Source organism: Lampetra planeri, chromosome 7 (assembly GCF_965212315.1).
Source record: "Lampetra planeri chromosome 7, kcLamPlan1.2.h2, whole genome shotgun sequence".
NCBI classification, from domain to species: domain Eukaryota; kingdom Metazoa; phylum Chordata; class Hyperoartia; order Petromyzontiformes; family Petromyzontidae; genus Lampetra; species Lampetra planeri.
In genome coordinates this window covers 9453717-9473150 of record NC_136113.1, presented here as the reverse complement: position 1 = coordinate 9473150, position 19434 = coordinate 9453717, and the positions used below count along the sequence as shown (strand labels likewise).

General features: G+C 44.2%; 1 protein-coding gene across 2 annotated transcripts; it reads left to right on the top strand.

Moving 5' to 3' along the window:
* The first annotated feature begins 13757 nt into the window (after positions 1-13757).
* Positions 13758-18775, top strand: LOC144719916 (uncharacterized). 2 transcript variants are annotated; one of them, XM_078596247.1, is made up of 4 exons: positions 13758-14054; positions 15771-16231; positions 16855-16962; positions 17490-18775. In XM_078596247.1, exons 2-4 carry the CDS (start codon positions 15806-15808, stop codon positions 17661-17663), a joined length of 708 nt encoding a protein of 235 aa, XP_078452373.1. In that variant the 5' UTR covers positions 13758-14054; positions 15771-15805; the 3' UTR covers positions 17664-18775. The 2 variants fall into 2 exon arrangements, with proteins under 2 accessions (XP_078452373.1, XP_078452372.1); XM_078596246.1 differs by having other exon boundaries at positions 15767-16231.
* Positions 18776-19434: the final 659 nt, after the last annotated feature.

Sequence of the window (19434 nt, the reverse complement as noted above, 5' to 3'; positions counted from 1 at the left end):
ACGGCATTAACATAGCTAGATTGGCACACATTAATAGACATAAGTACTCTATGTTGTAAAAACATTTTTCATGATGTATGAATTTCTGAGAGTGGTTGCACAGGGGTTGATGGTACACTGCACGATATACCCAGAGACCTGGGATTTAATTTCCACTCATGGCTCCTGGGACCACCCCACCTTCACCAACCTGCATTGACAGGCATGGTGAAATATGGTTAAAAACTACCTTTGGCCGACAGAGCATGGACAGGCCTTCATCCAGCCATGATTTGACAAATGATTGAAATATGTAATTATAATTGGTTGATAAAAACATGTGTTTTTAAATAATTGTCTTCATTGGGAAGCATTAATAGTGTGGCGATAAGCCAGCTTAATACAACATTTAATCAGAAAACAAGCATTTAAAACGTTACTGATTTCTAAAGAAGAAACATTAGCTGTTTGGACAGTCTGCAAACTGTACAAACACAATTAGAATTAGCATCACAGTCTGAGACTCCAGGCAGCAAATAATTAATCATCTGTTAGCCAAGAATGGGCAAATATTGAGTAAAGAGGTGTTTTCTTTGCAAAAATTTACACGATGTTTAACAATTTGAACACATTCGCCTCTTTATTATGGCCTCGGCAGTCAGTGTTGGCAACTTAGTGATTTTATCACAAGATTTAGCAACTTTTTTAAGATATCCCGAGCGACGAAATTTTGCCAATGCGACTCAGCGACAAATCTAGCAACTTTCTGAGACGGAGACATGATGCAGTCATGTCTTACGGATCCTGTATCAGGCAACAAAACTGACACCTTTTTTACGAGGAGTCATGTTTGCATAGACCACAATACCTTCAGTCATAATGCAAACAAAAAAAGATAACTCTGATAATGTATGCACTGTCCAGGTCACTTCTGAAAAAATTATCATATGTTTTACTGGCAAATGAGGTCCCAATGGTAATCCTGTATCAGTTTAATGTGTTTAATAATCTGAAAATTGTCTTCTGACATTTGACTTTAGAAGATATATTAGGAGACATCGAACAACTTTTTTTTGAGATTCACCCAATTACTCTCCAGAGTAGGCAACACTCTGTGCAGTGCCGTAACCTCTATATAAGGTTGCCTGGTGCATGGAGACCTTGTGGTAGTTGCACAGCAGGGTGAAAGAGCCCAGTAAAACTAAACTAATTAGACAATTTAAACTATTTTTCTTACTCGTATATGTCCTTTTTTCAGAAGTGACCTGGCCCACAAATCATAGGTCAACGAAGTTGCTTATCATGTGGACATTTATAGCAGCCAAATGCCCCCAATATACAACAGGCGAGGTAGTTAACATCTCGCCACCGCGGCGCCCAAAGGGCTGCAGAGAAGGTGCCATCACAAACATTTCTGGTGGTGCCAAAATGAACACGACTGGCTGAAAAAGCGTGGGGGGGGCGGGCAGTGGCACAACTATTGTGTATGCAAGCGGTGGAAATTCACTGGGGCCCATGTGGGGAAGAGAACCGAGCACCAGGCCACAAAGAAGAAGTGATATTAATCAGATAAGGGGCCCCCATTTCAATTCCTTGCACCAAAGTGTCCGGTCCACGCCAACGTTACTACCCCACTGGTGTTGGGACTGGTGACTTGTTTACCCTCCCAGGCATGTCTCCTAGATATAACTGCAGTGCTTTGAGCAGTCACCAATTAACCAATTATTTTTGTTGTGACGTCGTCCCTCTATGTACTCTAGGTTTTTTTTCAACAGCAGAAAACGTGTGCTAAATGTCGACTGCACCCAGGCAGTGATGTATTAACAGCCCTAGGTGGGCTTATGTACGTGTGCATTTTGATGTGACTTTAAAGTAATTTATGCACAGTTTTAGCTTCACTTGACCGGTTTAAAGCACACTGCAATACTTTACAATGTATTTTTTTTTATTGAGATATGGCTGCAATGCAGTATCTATGTTTGATGCATTGTAATTGCACAGTCCAATTTCCTGTAGATCGTGGGGCATTCTTCAGTCCAACACCGGGGTATGCTGCACTGCCCTCTGCTGAGAGGTATTTGGTATGCGCTGCGGGCGGTATATGATGCTGCAGTGATGTGACCAAAAAAAGTTATTTAAACAAAGGAGATCTGAGTAGAATGAAAACTACATTTTAGATCCATGGTTGGTTTAGACAACTATAGTAGCAGAATGCTGTAAGTCGTTTACAACGAGGCTGCTGCTACAGGAAGGAGACATGACCATATATGGTACCGGAAATTGATGGGTTTTTTATATTGCTGCAATGTGTTTCACCACTAGGTGACGCTAAATGGCAACGTAAAAAAATGTACCATTACAATACAGGTTTCAGCTCCAGTTCTACGTACAGGCCGATTCATTCAGTGATGCCCTACTGATTTATCATGACAATCTTCTCAAAAGATAAGAAGACAATGCGTCCGCCTTCATACATCTGTCGCCCCACGGCCTTTCTTGGATTGCGTAACTTCATCAGCATTGACTCGGTTCAAACAAACTGGACCAAAGTACATTCAATCACTCAATCTCAACAGGTGATGAAATATTGTGACAGCGATGGATCCATATATTAAATATGACAACATTAATAGAATGACAGGCGTACATGTAGAGACGTTTAAATAAAATGTTTTTTTTATTATTATGCAGTGTGTTTCCTGTAAGTAGATCACTATCTATACTGTAATGATTTGGGTAATAGCTGAATATTTACAGGCTCGCCAGTAGACTCGAGGAGATGATTCGTAGTCTCAGCCATATTCGGTGCCGAAATATTTTTCCAGACCTGGATAGACTGATACAATTGAAACCCTGGCAATAGCTCCATAATTGTACCTAAGAATACATTCGCAAATCAAACGCAACTCACCTGATGTAATATGGTACTTAGTGCATGATACAATTAAGTCGGGTAGGACATCTCGCTAGGACTTCAGATGACAGATGGGGAAAATGAATCATGGAATAGTGGTGGCTGATGGAGGGAAAGAAAAAGGTCTGTCGACAAGAGATGAGTTACCAGAATGGGATAAAGCTGATTTTGGAGGAGTGCAATGGATGGAGGTGGCAGGATACGGTGAATTGTGGAAGACATTGCAGGATGAGGTCTTTACTCAGGAGAGCTGGGCCGATTTGGCAGAGGTAATTTTCAACGATGTGGACGTCACCATTATGCCACCTCGACTTACAAATAAGCTGACTCGACCACCTACTCAGCGGACACCAGGACCGCTCTTCATCACACAGCACCCAGTTGAAGGGACACTGATAGGACGCCACGGTGGAGAGATGTCAACTACCTTGCCTGGTATACAGGAGGTAGTGGGTTCGATCTTGACCCTTGACGCCTGCATATTTGGGGTGTGCATGTTCTCCCCGTGGTCGCGTTAATTTTTCTCTGGGTCCTCCGGTTTATCCTTCCACATTCAGAAACATGCGTTTCGAGCATTTGGCTGCTATAATGTCCGCATGATAAGCCACTGCTTTGACCTATCATTTGTGGCCAGGTCACTTATGAAAAACAAGTTTTAACTTATAGTTTGATTGGTGTCAGGGGTCAGCGATTATACATGTATTTTTTTAACACGGCCTATGAAACGACACCAATGTCTTTCATGGTTGTTCAATAATCATCTATATTCCCTACTTGGAAGCCGGTGTCCATGCTGTACGTGGTCACTATTTTTTGCCCAGCAGTGGAATTATGTTAACGTCTAAGTAAGAAATATTGCACCGTAACATCTGGGAAAGATGAATGAATCCAGACATACATACCTAATAAACATTGTCAAGACAAAACTTATACAACGCGGGCACGTTTATATCATAATAGCGGGGGAGTTTTTTGGGTTATATCGCGTATATATATGTCAATGAACAGGCATTTTCACAAGCATTGCTTTTAGTCAGCCTAAAATGCGTAACATACAACAAATATGTAATCTCCGTTATGCAGTTATAAATGTAGTGTTTGCATTGATCTTTTCTTTTCCAATTAACGCTATAAATAAACGAAATTTCTCAATGGTGCTATTAAAAGTCATTCACTCAACCAAATCTGTTTTCATGTGTGAGCCCTTATCATAACAATGGTTGTCAAGACTTGCCCGGGCTAGACCCCACGTCAGACGTGACGAGCCTAAGCACGTCACTGTTAAGTAAACATTCCTGATGCTATCACTAAATCGCAAATGTACATACAGTTCTGTATATACACAGGACAGCATACACTGAAGACGTCGAGTGTGAGAAAATGCCCAACTTGTACATCATTTCTCAACACCTTCAGTTGCTCTTCTACCCTGCCCATAAACCAGACCCTAAGCTGAACTTTAACCCTGAATCTAACCTTGACCCTGACCCTAGCTCAAACATAGCAGACCATATATAGTGATGAAAAAATAAGAACAGTGACGCAGGTATCACGATGTTCAAACAAATACTGGACATACCTATTGCAAGGCATAAATTCTGCATTAACCCATTACACGCTTATGGTAAAACTTGCAAACAAACATGATCTGATAATAATATATGTATTGTCTTTGAAACTGATTGGCCTACACCAGAGGCGGTCTTCTTATGGCCTTGTCTCACCAATGTTAGACCAAAGAACGTCAAAAGGCAAATAGTTCAAATTCAATGCAAATATCAAAGCACTAATAGCGTGTTTTGCGCAGTTATATATATTTAAAATATACCTAACGCTAACATCGGATACCGACTCGAACCCTAATGTAGATTTGAAACTCCAACTCAACTGTAAGCCTAACCTTCACTCTAACACAGATCATAACTTCAAAAACACAACTAAGCAAAACCTGAAATGTAACTCTAACTCCAACGAAGGGTAACTCAAACAAACCCAACTCTGACTTAGAACCCAAAGAAACAAACGCCCTGAAGGGCAACACCGCCTAGACTCTCTCTCTCTGTAATATCATACACCAACCACCCACAGTGAGTGTCTTCCCATCTCATGCTTGTGTGTATGGAGGAATTTCCTGAAAAACAACAACTCTGTCCCGAGTCTCGGTAAATGAACTGCACACGTCCCATTGTTAAAACCTCCAAGTATAACAACAGCGGAATGTGTGTTATACAGATGTAATCGAAATCAACATATGAGACTTGTTAATGTATGTGCAAGGAAGAAGGGTCATTGCTCGAAACGTCGCCTGTTATATATGTTATCCTTTTAAGGCCATAGTGTTATTGCTGAATGTGCTGAGTATGTTTTTTTTAAAAATATAAATAGTACACACACAGTAATGTACAGAATATGACCAATTCACCCAGAATGAGGCAGATCTCTCAAGCTAAGCAGGTTTAAACCTGGATGGGTGAGTGGCCACCATGGGCAAAAGACGAATTTAATAGGCGGTGTGGGCAGTAGTAGAGTACAAAGCTAAAAATATCCGTCGAGTAATAAAGCGCTGAATCTATTATTGTAGCTAATAAAACCTAGAGATGCAACGTCTTGCCGTGTGTGTATGTGTGTTGTGCCTGGGACACCATTCTAGCCAGTAACATTTTCACAATACTGCAGTGATGCAACAACAGCAGTAGCTCAGCTTGGACACACTTGTCACATGCTCCCAGCGGAATGGAATTTGCCAGTCAAGAATCACTGAGAGGTGAAAAAAAACCTCCCCAATCCAACTCAACCCAAACGTCATTCCTAAACTTACACAAAGAACACGAATTCCACAACGGAATATCCCATTAATATCCATTGCTCACACTACATGTCAAATATTCGGCTTTTACAGCAAGTACATTGTGTTATTTTTTAAAATAAATAACAGCACGTGGGCTACGCAGTTTATGCAACGTGGTGTTTTGAAACTCCCAAGCGTGTCGGTTAGCGAGAGTGAAAATCGACTAAATATGAATGAGCCCTCATCATCATCATCTGCCCTGGTCGATCAACTGCTGGATTAAGACCTACCCAGCCCTCATGATCCTATAATTAATTATCCACTTTACACCAGCACACAAACTGATTGAATCAGTCCGTCTCGTCGGTGGACAAGATTTAGGACGCATTCCGTAGCCTGGCTGCCAATCCATTATAATTAGCCGTGTATGTCACCTATACATCAGTAGTCATTGGACGCTGCTTAAATACAGTATTTAACATGATTACTGTTTAATCTACAGGGTGGCTCCATATGTCTTGTGACCCCTCCCAATGCATGTAACCCCCAACATGTGTTTTCTTTGCATATAAATGTCTGCGTTAAATAAACCTCACTTTTTTAAAAACATTGTCCTCCAGAATCAAACGGGGCTCACAAGACATATGGACTGCCCTGTATATAACCGAGATATTAAAGGTCAAACTCATTGAGACGCTGCTAAAATGGCATCACTATTGGGTATTATTTCGGAAGCCGTTACATTATTAATCATGGCTTGAGAGCCCCTTTGGGTCTGCCGTCAATTAGGGATTCCAATGAGTGAGTGGGACATCAGATTTTGGGAGTTTTTTTTCTCCTCCACGACGCGTTTCCTTCCAATTGCATTCCTTCTTTAGCTTGGCCACCGGATACCCTCACTCATTCCCCCCTCCCCTGACAGCCTGCCCTGCTGTTGCATCATGTGCACTTGATGCAATCCGATGAAAGCAAGCTGGCGCATGCACGTCTATGTATCATATAAGGAACGGCTTAACTTTTGGACTCTGGCGGCGGGGGTACAAATTGCGTTTGACAAAAAAAGAGAGACGTGCCAAGCACCGCAAGCAAAAGGAGGAATGATGCAACTTGCGAGTTATCAGCGATCGTAAATCTCGGAGTTTTAACCGGCAAACTATTAAAGCAGGGCGAGCTTGAACTGGCTCAAGCGAGAACCACCCCATCACACGCAATATCACTCGTCGTACACGAGTGACAACGACGATGCAAGAGAGAGCTTTAGTGTGCATGGCAAGGGCACCGTAAATGGCAAAGGCGTTTTTTTTCATTCATCATCAGCTGCTGCTATACTGTGCACTGCGTGTTTACAGAAGCCCTTCATACCAGAAATTCTTGGGTGGCGAACCACTCTGCTGCTAGGTGAGTTGCCAATGGTTATACTGTACACAACATTCGTGGGTTTTTTTGGATCAAATGTGGCTGACGTAACTCAATGTTGCGAAACAAATTTGTCAGTGATACTGCTGCGTTGGTAGCGTTGCTCAAGCACATGAGCAAGGGTCATTACCCGAAACGTCACCTATTTAACGTATGTCTTTTTGCTTATTTAATTTTAACGCAGAGTTATTGACGAATGTGTTGCGCTTTTTGTTTGTTGGTCAACGGATAAGTAGCAAACATTACCTTTCGATGGCAGAATTATCAAACCAAATGCTGTGTAGGTGTGCTGTTGAAATGTTTTCACATTTTCAGTCACCAGCTAAATGTCAATGTAGGTTGCTTTGTGCTCATTGACATGGTTAACGTACACAGGGTGCTTCAAAAAAGTATATGGGACTATCGTTTTTAACGGATAATACACAGTAACATGATAACAAATGTCATGTTAATAGCTTCACAAAGCCAAAGAGTCTTCACTTGTTCGCCATAATTGTCAATGCATCCCTGGAATCTTCTCCAGGTGGTCTCTAGAGCCCGGAGGCACATTTATTGTGGTATTGTTGCAAATTCTCAGAAGTGGTAACATTTTTTTGAAGCACTCTATATTTATGTGATGTATATCGTGTAAACAGTACACGTGGAAAAACTCGCGTTAACGACAACACATAGAATCATCATTCAAATGGCAAATAAAATGCCTGCCAGAAAGCAGTACAACCAGCAGGTAAGCAGATAAACCACAAACATCTGCGGGATTTGTATACCTGTCAACCCCTTACCAGTGCCCTTACCTTTTTACAGACCAATTCAGAACTTATTGGTCACCCCGTGCCCTGATACATCTCAACGTTCATCCTACAAATCCCACATTGAAACGGCTGTACGACGTATGAACCTGAAAAACTAAATCCCCTGTACAAAAATATGGGTAAACGGCATGGGTTGACAGCTATGGATTTCAGGGACTGTGTCTCGCTATGCGTGGGGTTTATCGCGGAGCTCCCGTTTTCTCCAAAATAACGCCAAAAACACCGCACAGTTACGGTACTCGAAATGGAATTGCTCCAACATCCTGAGCCACGACGCCACTTGAAAGTCCACGACGAGATGCTCTCGCACGAACGGCCAAAAGAAAACCCATTACACAATTGATCAATTATTTTGAAAGTCCAACGTGTATCACATTACAGCGAATATCGAGATTAGTGCACACGTAACGCGGCCCCTTGTCAACCCGATGGCGAATGAGGGCCTCCCCACGCCGTGTGTGTGTCGTGGGAGGTTACGTGACCATATTTTTATGAGTACGGGTTTGAAGCAATGAGTATATAGACGTGATCCCCGGGGAACATAGCATTACAGTACAATAACGGAAATGTCTGCACTGACTTATGCTGCCCATCACGTGGCCGGCCCTGTAGCCAAAAGCACCTGTAGCCTATAGCACCTGTTATGCATGTTTGTCGCCCATCCAAGCACGATCCAAGCTCAAACCTGTTTAGCTTATGAGCTCCGACGGAATCTCATGCACATTCGGGTTGTTTTGGCCATAGGCGCGCACACAATGCATAGAAGTGTATGTAAACACATCAATGCTGGCGATTGTACCTTATTTTAGTCCGATAGATGAATGATGCACTTAGATACATGCTGAAGCGCATCCTACTGGCAGTGTATCTGTCACTGCTACTTTGAATGAAGCATCGAACATGCTGTGCTGGTTTCAGTGGGGTACCGACATCAAAGTGAACAGACAAACACAGTGCAGCATTTGAAACACGTCAACACATTTGAGACGACTGTTTACATCTTTGAACACAAGGTATTTGCGGTAGCACATCATGAAAATAGCCTACAGATGTGCCTATTTAAAAATTCATTGTTTAATTTAAAATACCCGTATTGCTATAAATGCCTCTGTACAGGTCGTTGAGCGTTCCTTGCATCTTTTTTTTAAATCCAATACGGTTTACCTATTTTTCGTACACCGAACAGTGACCACTGACCATCATAGAGAATAAGAATGTTATTTATAAAGTGCCTTTCATCAAATATCTTCAAGCCTGTGCAAGACACAGCAGACCTCCAGCATAACAATAACTCGGGAATCAAAAAAACTGAGAAATGGTAAAATACCAAAATAAATACCAAAAGCAATGTCCTTCATTGATTAAAGGTTGAAAAGAATAGTACATTACTGTATTGGTAATATTTAAGACAAGATTTACAAATATTAGGAGACTCAACGATCAGATATCTCGTGGGTGAGAGAGTTCCATATCCTGGGGGCGCTATACAGGAAAAAGCTTGGTCACCCATCGACCGAAGAAGCCTCTATGATCTGGGAATGCAGAGAAGATCTGCATCCCCAAACCTTAGAGGCCTTGAGACATTTGTGTTCAGCATGTCTCTGATGTAGGCAGGCAATGATATTCTGAGCTTTTGTAAGTTAGCAATCGAATTTTAAACTGAATCTTATTCAAAACAGGAAGCAAGTGCTGGGATGCAAACTAACGTAATGTTATCTGAAGGCATTCTGCTTAAAACGATAGTAGCCGTGAAGTTAACCTGATTACTTACACACTATTAAGTGCACAGCGCAAGGCAAACATTATGTAGGGGATTATAAATAAATGAGAAATGCAATCTCCTTTCGATACAATTTATTTCACGGTTATACCATCAGGGAGAGCAACAAAATATCATCACATACAACGCACGTGGAAATATGTATTACGGTTAATAAAATTGTATTGAAGAACACGCACGTACGTTCTGTACATCTCGTGTCTGTACAGCCAGGGTATCATACTAAATTCGTTACTAGCACATTGCAATATTTTATGACTGGACTAAACCCTTGAGTCTTCTAGCTACATATTAACGCAGCGGCCTTTATAACGTATTTTGATACATGACCTACGCAACACGATCCGTGTTGACTTTGTTCTATTTGTGCAATATGTTATGTTTTTACGATTAATAACACGGCAAGCGCTGTATTATAGTAATGTAAAAGTAAAAAAAAACTGAACAGATGGTGGCTCTTCGCTCCGTGTAAGCCTCCCTAAAATATTTTATCCGCGCATACAAACCCATATAAAATCCAACATTGAAGGCACCTATCGGTCAAGTATTGAGTGTAATGCATCTCACCGTCCATCCCGCGTACCATTCGAGCAAATCCACCCCAACCCGTGCGAGTACTCACTGCAGATGGCTGCAAAGTTCTGTCGTACAATCCATTCGTGAGCTCCGCGATTTATCCCAACTGCATCGGCACCTCCACCTTACAAGTCGGTAGAAAATAACCCCCAGTTAGGCGTGTAACTACTAAGTTCATGGGCTTGTTCACGGCCTTGTTCATGTAACTCTACAAAAGGGTCCACCCCACCCCCTACCCCGAATGTGATTCACTTAATACCACATCGCGTGACATTATAAACGCCTAATTAATATAATATTAACTCGCTTCAAAAGTTCTTCTTAGAAAATAAATTAGACCGGGGGGGGGGGGGGGTGAGTGAGAATGCACGTTGGTCAAAAGAAGAAACTGGGGAGAAGAAGCGAATTTGCTGCTAGAGTTTGAGAATGTTTGCTGAAGCAAGAGTGGCGAAAACTGCCCAAGAACGCTGTGGAACGAGGCCGCTCCCTTTGGCCGCCGCTTCCGCCACGTGGGCCACGTGGGGACCGCGGGCGCGCGCCCCTCCGATGTTTACGCGTTGCCAAAGCGACCGCGCCCATAACACGTGTCAACACTGGCCCCCCCATAGCAACGCCGCGCACGTGACCGCCGCGTCACGCGGCTGAGGCGGGCGGAAGTAAACAGGGAGAGGGCGGGGGTGGGCCCCGTCGCTTGGCGACTGCGCCCCACGTGACCGAGCGGGTGTGGGGGGTGGGGGGGTGCTCCTCCCACCGCCTACCCCGCTACCCCCACGCGCCCCAGCCCCGCGCGTGACGTCACGGTGGTCGCCGCGGCAACCGCGGGGACAACAACAACAACAGCGGCGGCGGCGGCAGCAGCAGCAGGCTGATCTCGGCGGCGCTTCGATAAGTTATTTATTTAACTTTTTGGTTTAAATAAAAAAAAGACGCGGCTCGACAAAAAAAACACCACACACACAGGACGCCGTGTGTGTTATTTTTTTTATAAACCCGTTGCTATGGCGAGGCAGCCCGGATTGGTTTGGCCACGGGGGCGCTGAGCTTTCTTTAGTTACACAAGCGAAAGGATTTCCCAGCGCCGGCTATTTTGTTGAGGGCCGTAGTCATGGCGAGAGGGGTTTGTGTGGTGGGTGGGTGGAAGGGATACCCCCTGTACGGCTCCCACGATTCCCCTGCGTGATGTAACACGCCACTCAGGCCGGCTCCTACCTTGGTTTGCTATTCGCTTGGTCTGTACCGTGCCACGGTGGTTGGCGAGAGGGCCCACCCTGATGCATTTCGCTTGCAATTGCCACGTGCTTTTCTTTATTTTCTTCCTGGCGAAAGTCTACGCGTGTGGGAATGCCAGCGAACGATTGTCGATGTCTCTCGCCATTGGGAAAATATCGTCTTGTGTTTGCCTATCATTATTAAATACAATTTAGTGTTTAATTATATTTTTGGTTCTTTCGGTAAAGTCACGTAGAAGGGAAATTATAAAATCATATAAATATAAAACAATACAAATTCTCACGACGTTTCGACTGCAACACAAGCAATCATCATCAGGTGTGAAATCCACAGGTTGTATATTATTTTATTATTTCTATTCTACGTGACTTTACCGAAAGAACCAAGAATATGAATCCCTGAAGTCACGAAAGCTTTAAATCAAAATGTGTAATTATAATTTACAATTGTAAATCGCATTTCATCCGTAGATCGCATTATTCGCCCCCAATGAGTTAAACATTGCCCTTTCAGAGAACTTACACATTCATGAAAACGACTCAGTAGCAAGGAGCAGTGCACAATATAATCAACTAATCGTCGAGACGAGGATTATGACGTGCACTGCTCACTGACCCCATTACTCCATCGTGTTCCAGTCTAATTTCATAATCGATGTTCATTCACTTGTCAGTGTTTTGGGATGTGGGTGCTGCGGTTGGCGGGTCGGGAGGCATGCTGTAATTAATTCTCAAATGCATGCTATGCTGTTAGCTCATACGGGAAGGGCTTAGAAACCTCGATCTGCATTCGTCATACGGATTAAGGAGGAATGCAGTTCTCATCGCTTTCAGAGACTTCCAGAAGCCTTTTTTTCCTTCTCTTGCATATAACCTGGAAATGCCCGAAAGCATAACTATTACAGTATAACCTAATGGGATCCATGTACATTAAGGAAATATACATTAACATAAGTATCATCCTGGTTACATTGAATATCACAATTAACAGATGCCATAAATCATGGTGACATGTTTCTTGAAGACGAGGGTGATACAATCCAAATTAAAACTTTGAATTAATTGGGCGGAAGCAAACTGACACGTCCCTACAATCCTTCAAGCCTCCCTTGCAACTATTATCTGTCCTATACAGTAGTTGAAAACATATTTAAAACTGTTCGTAGGTTATTACGAGTATCTATATTTTTTTTGCAGGAAAGAACCGCGTGCCAATGGATCGTTAACGTCCTTGAATACATCCAGTGAATGTATTTCATATATAGGGTATGACTTTCGTCCTAGGGGACTGCTTTAGCAGCTGCGCATGGGCTGAAAATAACACACTCGCCATTGACAATGCCTAATAACTAAAAATACAAATACAGTACCAGTTTAACATTTGTGGCAATGGACATTCTTCAGAACAGAAACAGTGGGCGTTGGGTTTCCAATACTGGACCTGGTTTAAAACATTTTCAAAACTGCTGCCTTTAAAGACTCGGCGACGATTGGTGTTAACAACCTGTAAACTTATATTTTCTAAAATGGATTGTGTTGGCAGTGGTCCACGACCATAATCTAAAAAAAAGTCACGTTTGACATTAACATAAATATATATACAGACGAACAAAACGTCTGTACTGGCATGAGGACATATAAAAGCAACGATGTATTTGCATACCAGCTTTACAAATCCATTTATTAAAAGTGAAACACCCCAACCGATGCATCTTTACATGCTGCATAAAACCTATAATAAATACAACGTTGCACACACATGCCACAAGGCGAGTGCCACTTGCATCTCCCCTCCCCTTTTTATTGCTTGGTGACGGACTTATTTGTTACTTCCTGCCATAAACATATATTTATAGTCACCACCACAACCACCACCGCTTTAAGAGACAGCAAACCCAAAAAAACCTCCAATAAAACATCGCTTGTCAGCCTAAAGCTTGCGCGCGTGGTTGGTATGCTGGGGGGGGTGGGGCCTGTGGGGGTGAGGGGGTAGGGGGGAGGGGGGAAGGGGGAGGGTGAGAGGGGAGGGGTGAAAGGGGGAGGGGGACACCTGCCCCGAGGCGGGTGCGGCCGAGCGAGGGAGGGGGTTGCCGCGGTTGCCGGGGGACCCCGCGCGCGCGCGCGCCACGCGTGGTGACGTATCGTTGGTGTAGCGAGGGTTTCCCTGGGCGCGCGGGGTAAACACGCGTGACGCGCGCGCGAGGGGGAGGGGCGGGTGGGGTGGGGGGGAGTCACGCGCCGCGTATATAAAAGGGTGACGCAAGGGGCGCGCGCTCCACATCCGAAAGCCGGCAGCAGTTCGCGTTGCGCTGCCGCCGCCGCTGATGATGATGAACCACATCGCGGCTCCTCGCCTCTCGCTCTGAGTCTCTCGTTTGCTATCGCCAGACGACTCTGATCGATTTGCCAGACTCGAGTTTCTAGAGTTTTTATTATACGTCCCTCGATTTATTCGTCGTCGTCCTACCAACCCTCTCTCTCGTCGGCGGCCGCAGGCAACCGGAGGATTTCTTCGCTCCAACGAGAAGTTTTACGGGGATTGTTACATCGGCCGAAGCAGGTGTGTATTTGGATGCGTTCGCGTGTGTTCTTGTACGGTGTGTGTGTGTTCGTATCTTGTGTAAGGACCGTATGGGAATGCCATTGATGGAAACGTGTTTGCGCTGTATGCCAGCGCTGTTCATTTAGCTGAATAGAATGCTATAAGCATCAACCCTACGTTAGTCGGGGTTGTACGCTTCTTTAACTCTGGTGGCTCCACAAAAACACCCACAGGCCTCAGACGGGCTTCGGTTGTTATCGACACGTACAATGCAGGCATTGTAAGGCGTCCGATGTGCTGCTGATGCTGCTATCTCGTAGTGGCATTGAGTGTACGTGCATGTAACTGCAGGCGAATGCGGCAGCGTACGAACTCTTGGCCCGCAGTGTTCCAGCCTTGACACGAGTTACAACAACAGCGTTCCGAACTCTCTCATGCTACGGCGTTTCCCAATCGCACGTCAATTTTATATTGCACAGGCAGTGTGCTTCGCCTTGTGTGTGCGTGTCTGCGTCTTGTGTGTCCGCCTGTGCGCGCTGTAGTAAGAGTCCTCGATGTACGATGTTATGTAGTTTGCATTGCCTGTATGACAATGATGATGAATTCGTGCGCTATAAGTGTGTGTGTGTGTCCTATGTATGTTATGGCTAGCTGGTGCTGTGTGTTTGTGTACGTCTTGTATATAGCATGTGCTATGAGCGTGCGTTTGTCCTATATCGTGTGCTGCGCTGTATGGCTTGTAGCTTAGACTGACAGCTTGTGAGCATTTTACCAGCTTACGTCCAATGTATGCGTTCGAGTGTGTGTTTTACACACCTGCTAACACTTACGTTCCATGCGTGTGCGCTTTATGCACGTTGTGAACTTGTACGGTACGTGCAGTAGCCCGGCAAAGGCTTAGGCTGTAACACAAGCCGCCGGTAGCGTGACCGCACGCACTCGTCATGCGCGCTTGATTCATTCGTACAAACGACAGCGCCCGTGTCGGCATGGGCAGGAGCCGCAGCCAAGCAAGCAGCCTTTGACAACCCCAGTGCTGCTGTACGAGGCTATTGCTAACGTTGAGCGGTGGATTGACAAAGGGCTGAGAAAATAGAGGAATAAATAGATACTGCGCTCCAGCGACGGGAATGCGTGGAAGAGAGGGGCCTTCGGGCTCGCAGCTGCGGTCGAGAGTGTTCATTACACTGGTGGGGTGTGCTTGGCCCACGTGTGGGTGTCAGCTACTGATAATAATGAGAGCTCTTAGTTGAGAGCGTGAGTGATGCATGTCGTGTCATTGCATCATCATCAGTATTATTAGTGCACATTCATCACAATGAGCACGTGATGAGGCAATGCTTCTGAATTAGCGCTCTACTCTAAACACGTTAGAATACCTTTGGAGTTTGAGACACACTCCACTGTTTTAACTTTTAGGCTGGTGTTTCCAAGACGAAGTGTGCAAAACGTTTATAAAGCGTGTGTCACAGGGCTACATTTAGTGTGTTCCATTGCACCCTTTTTGCCAATCGTGTGCAATGTGCTTTCCAAAAACTACTTTTTAACGCCAACCTTAATTCCAACACTAATTGCAATACAGTTGCCCACACAGCAATGAATGATTCTCAATGCTAAATGTATTCCGCATCATCTCTCCAGCTGCGAAAGAGATGCACGTGTTTGTCTGTGCGGGCTCTCGCCTGCTCCACAGAGCAGTAATTGACCGAGTGACCCCATTGACTCGCCAGACAGAGAGGCTGCTGCCGTGCGTCCTGCTCTGCCTGACCATGCTGATGATGCTGCAGCCGTTCGGTTTGCACGTGCCCGTGTGCGGGGACGGCGCGCTGGCCGGCCGGCCCTGCACCTCGCCTGATGCTGCCTTCGGCGTGGACGACATCGCCGGACTATTCACGGGACCAGTGCTTCATTTCTCCACGAGTGGCGAGTCCACGCTATCCCATCTTCCTCATTCTCATCACCAGCAGCACCACCAGCAACAGCACCATCAGCAGTTCAACGGCAGCTACAGCACGAACAGCGGCACCACAGGTGCAGCAGCATCAGACTCCGTGCCGTACACCGCCACGTACGGACAGCTGAGTCCAGTTGGGAGCCTTTCGTATTACGGGCAACTGTCTGTCGGAGATGTACGGGACGTGGAGCCGATGTCCCCACAGAGCCCCGTCGACTTCAAGAAGCCTGGCAAAAGCAAGGTGCGTGACACGCCGGGGATGCGATTTCCCAGCCTAGTTTTACAATGTCGCCTTTTGCCCTCTTTGCTTGTGTGCTTGCCTCCCTGCCTGCGTGCCTGCACACCCTGTGAATGTATGCTTTATTTAGCTTGCACGTAACTGTGCAATGGAGTGTTTGCACGCCTCACAAGAGCTGTGGGAATAATGCTACACGCCGGCAATAGCTAACGTGACATTACCACAAGCCAGCCGATAACTTGCAGTGTGTAATGAGTATTAAAGAGCACTGCAAGACAATGCGTGCTTTGGGGCTGCTAAGGTTGAATGCCAAGTGCTACATGAGGGCACACGTAAGGTAGGCTTTTAATGTGTAATGCTAGTAAGGACACATCTTCTCTCCAGAGTGTGCTGGTGAAATCTCCAGTGACAGGCAGGTGTGGTGACAAAGACATTTTCCAGGGTGGGCAGTTACCTTGTCAGGAGATGCAATGAATCATACTATTTATTTGCGTTCAAAATGGCTTTAATTTGCTTTTAAAGATCGTCCCATGTTGCTTCATAAAACATAGAAAATTCCTCCAGTGATGGTTTATATGCAACAGATCGAGCAATGACCGCCACTTTCTCTCGTTGGGTTTTTTCAGGGTCTCGCGAATGAGGACGATCGGAAGAAGCGGCGGCGGGAGAGGAACAAAATCGCGGCTGCGAAATGCCGCAGTAAAAAGAAGGAAAAGACGGAGACATTGGCTCAGGTCAGCAGAAGGCCATAAAAACCTCGTACATATACACCAAACCTGGGAGGAACTATCATTATACCTAAAACAGTATTGGTAGTTTAAATTACATTTACGCTGTGTGACTGAAATGAATTCCAAATGATACAATTTCAACTGTAATCGACCCTAAGCCTGACACACAGGCACAAACTTGTCTTACATTCAGTTGAGGGATAATTGAGACGATAGCATTTTTCAAGGTGAGATCCTCGGTAATACGTTATAATTAATGGAGTAAGTGTAGGAAACAGATTTTTGTTGTGTGCCAGTACAGGGACTTCACTAGAGGGAGCTCTAGAGAGCCCCTCTAGAAGGTACTTCCCTTTTCCAATTTGCCCAGACATCTTGGAAGAGATGAGAGTACCCAAACTTTACCCTGCCACACACAAACTGTCAATCGACTAACTGCTGAGTGGCCAGAAATGTGTCAGGAATTTAACAAACTTGTCCATTGTTACTTATACATTTAATGGTGTTTTAATTCATGGTCTCCATACTTGCAGGAGTCGCAGCGATTGGAAGGTTACAACTCGAACCTGCGGTCGCAGTTCGAAGCGATGCTCGGGGAGAAGCAGCGCCTGGTGCAGCTCATCAACATGCACCGGCCATCATGCATTGTGCATGCAAGCAGCACGTCCCCTGGCGTTGAGCCAACGCACCACAGCAATGCTCCGTGACAACGCCACGCCATGCGGCCACGATAAGATGCCGTGGGACAAAACAGAGACTCGAGACAATAATGGCTAAATTGCAATTTTGAAATTAGGGGAAATGGAACTTAAGCCAACATTTTTGAACAGGAAAAAGAAAAGGGTCCTCTTCCTCTTTGCCTTTACAAGAATAATTATCAGCAGCCACTCTCCATTGTGCCCTGATGCAAAGTGTGGCACTGAAATGGCATTGGGGAGTGTATCAACCCAATTTAATCCCTGCTTTGGACTGTTAAATTGCCTCTGGCCAATACTACACCCACTGCTAACCCGGCGTCAACATATTAATATTTGACACCACGATTCTGTGAAAAGCTGTGTGGTGTTGACCTATCGCAGAAGTGAAGAAGAAAAAAAGAAGACAACTATGAAATTTAGCTGAAAAGCAAAGTCCAACTTGTCGAAATGTAGAAAGAACTCTGCTTTGTGAAGAAGCAATCCAGCCATGAGAATTTGCACTAATTATGATTTCACACAGTTATCGTGCTCCGTCAAGAATGTAGTGCTGCGTGCATACTGTAGCCGTAGGTTGTTTCCTGTTTGTGGTGTCTTGTTCATCAAGCTGCCATGTGTGCGGATTTCAAAACGTCACAAGTACCAAGAAGCCCTCTACTTTATCTGTCCGTCTTAATAGACTTTGCCCAATTAAACGGGAAAATGCATTTAGAAATCGAGAAACACGCAGCACATCACACACCTGTATTCAGCTAAGAATGTATGCGCTAAAGCCAATTGAAAGGTTTTTATTCTAAACTTTTTTTTAAATACATGACCTTGGCTAATGTTTAAGTATTACATATAGGTGTTTCAGTTTTGTGTACAGTATTAAGTATAGACATTGTCAGATTTGTATAACATGGCATGCATAGCATTCTATTGAAACAAACATAGGATTGTTTATGGCTATACATTTTTTATCGTTAATTTGTCAATTACATTCACTATTACATTTTGTATCAAAAGAAATAGCATTGTATACGCTGCCAACGAGTCAACGTACTTATTCACATTGTTACACAATAGGTACTGCATTTAATGTATATATAAATACGTCAAAAATATATACTTTTTAAAATATAGCTACGTTTGGTGTTTGTGTCGTTGATTTAAATAGTGGCACTTTTAAAGATGGTGTTTTTTTTATTATAAATATGAAAGACATTCACATATATGCGAAATGCTATTAGACATTTCCTGCACAGAGGAAATGTGTCGGACATTATATACAGCATACCATATTCTTCGGATTATCAGATGCACAATTCCCCCTTGTGTTTTTTTTTAAACCAAAGTTATTATCTGGAAGGTGGTTGTGTGACCAATTTTGTATGATTATATTGGCAATGGGCACAAATGTGGGGTGCATCTTACTTTTCAGAGCATCTAATAATCCGGAGAATACACTAATACCTTTTATTAATTCATGCGTTCCGATGAAATGAGAGCAGGGGGAGAAAGTGAATGACAGTGACATTTAAAATTAGAAGTCGTTATTGCCTGTCTGTTCAGTTTGTCATAAAATATCATTACATTTGGTGATGGTTATTGCAGTGGCAACAGTATTGGCAGCACATGATCAGAACAATGGATAAAATAAAACCAACAGCACGTTATATTTTTCAATGGGAACGTCATGCATAATATGGGCAGGAGTATGCTATATGCCAATAGTCCCCTCGGTGTAGTCTACTTGTGGTCTGCAAAGCATTGTGGTCTGTGGAACGGTTGCAGATAGATT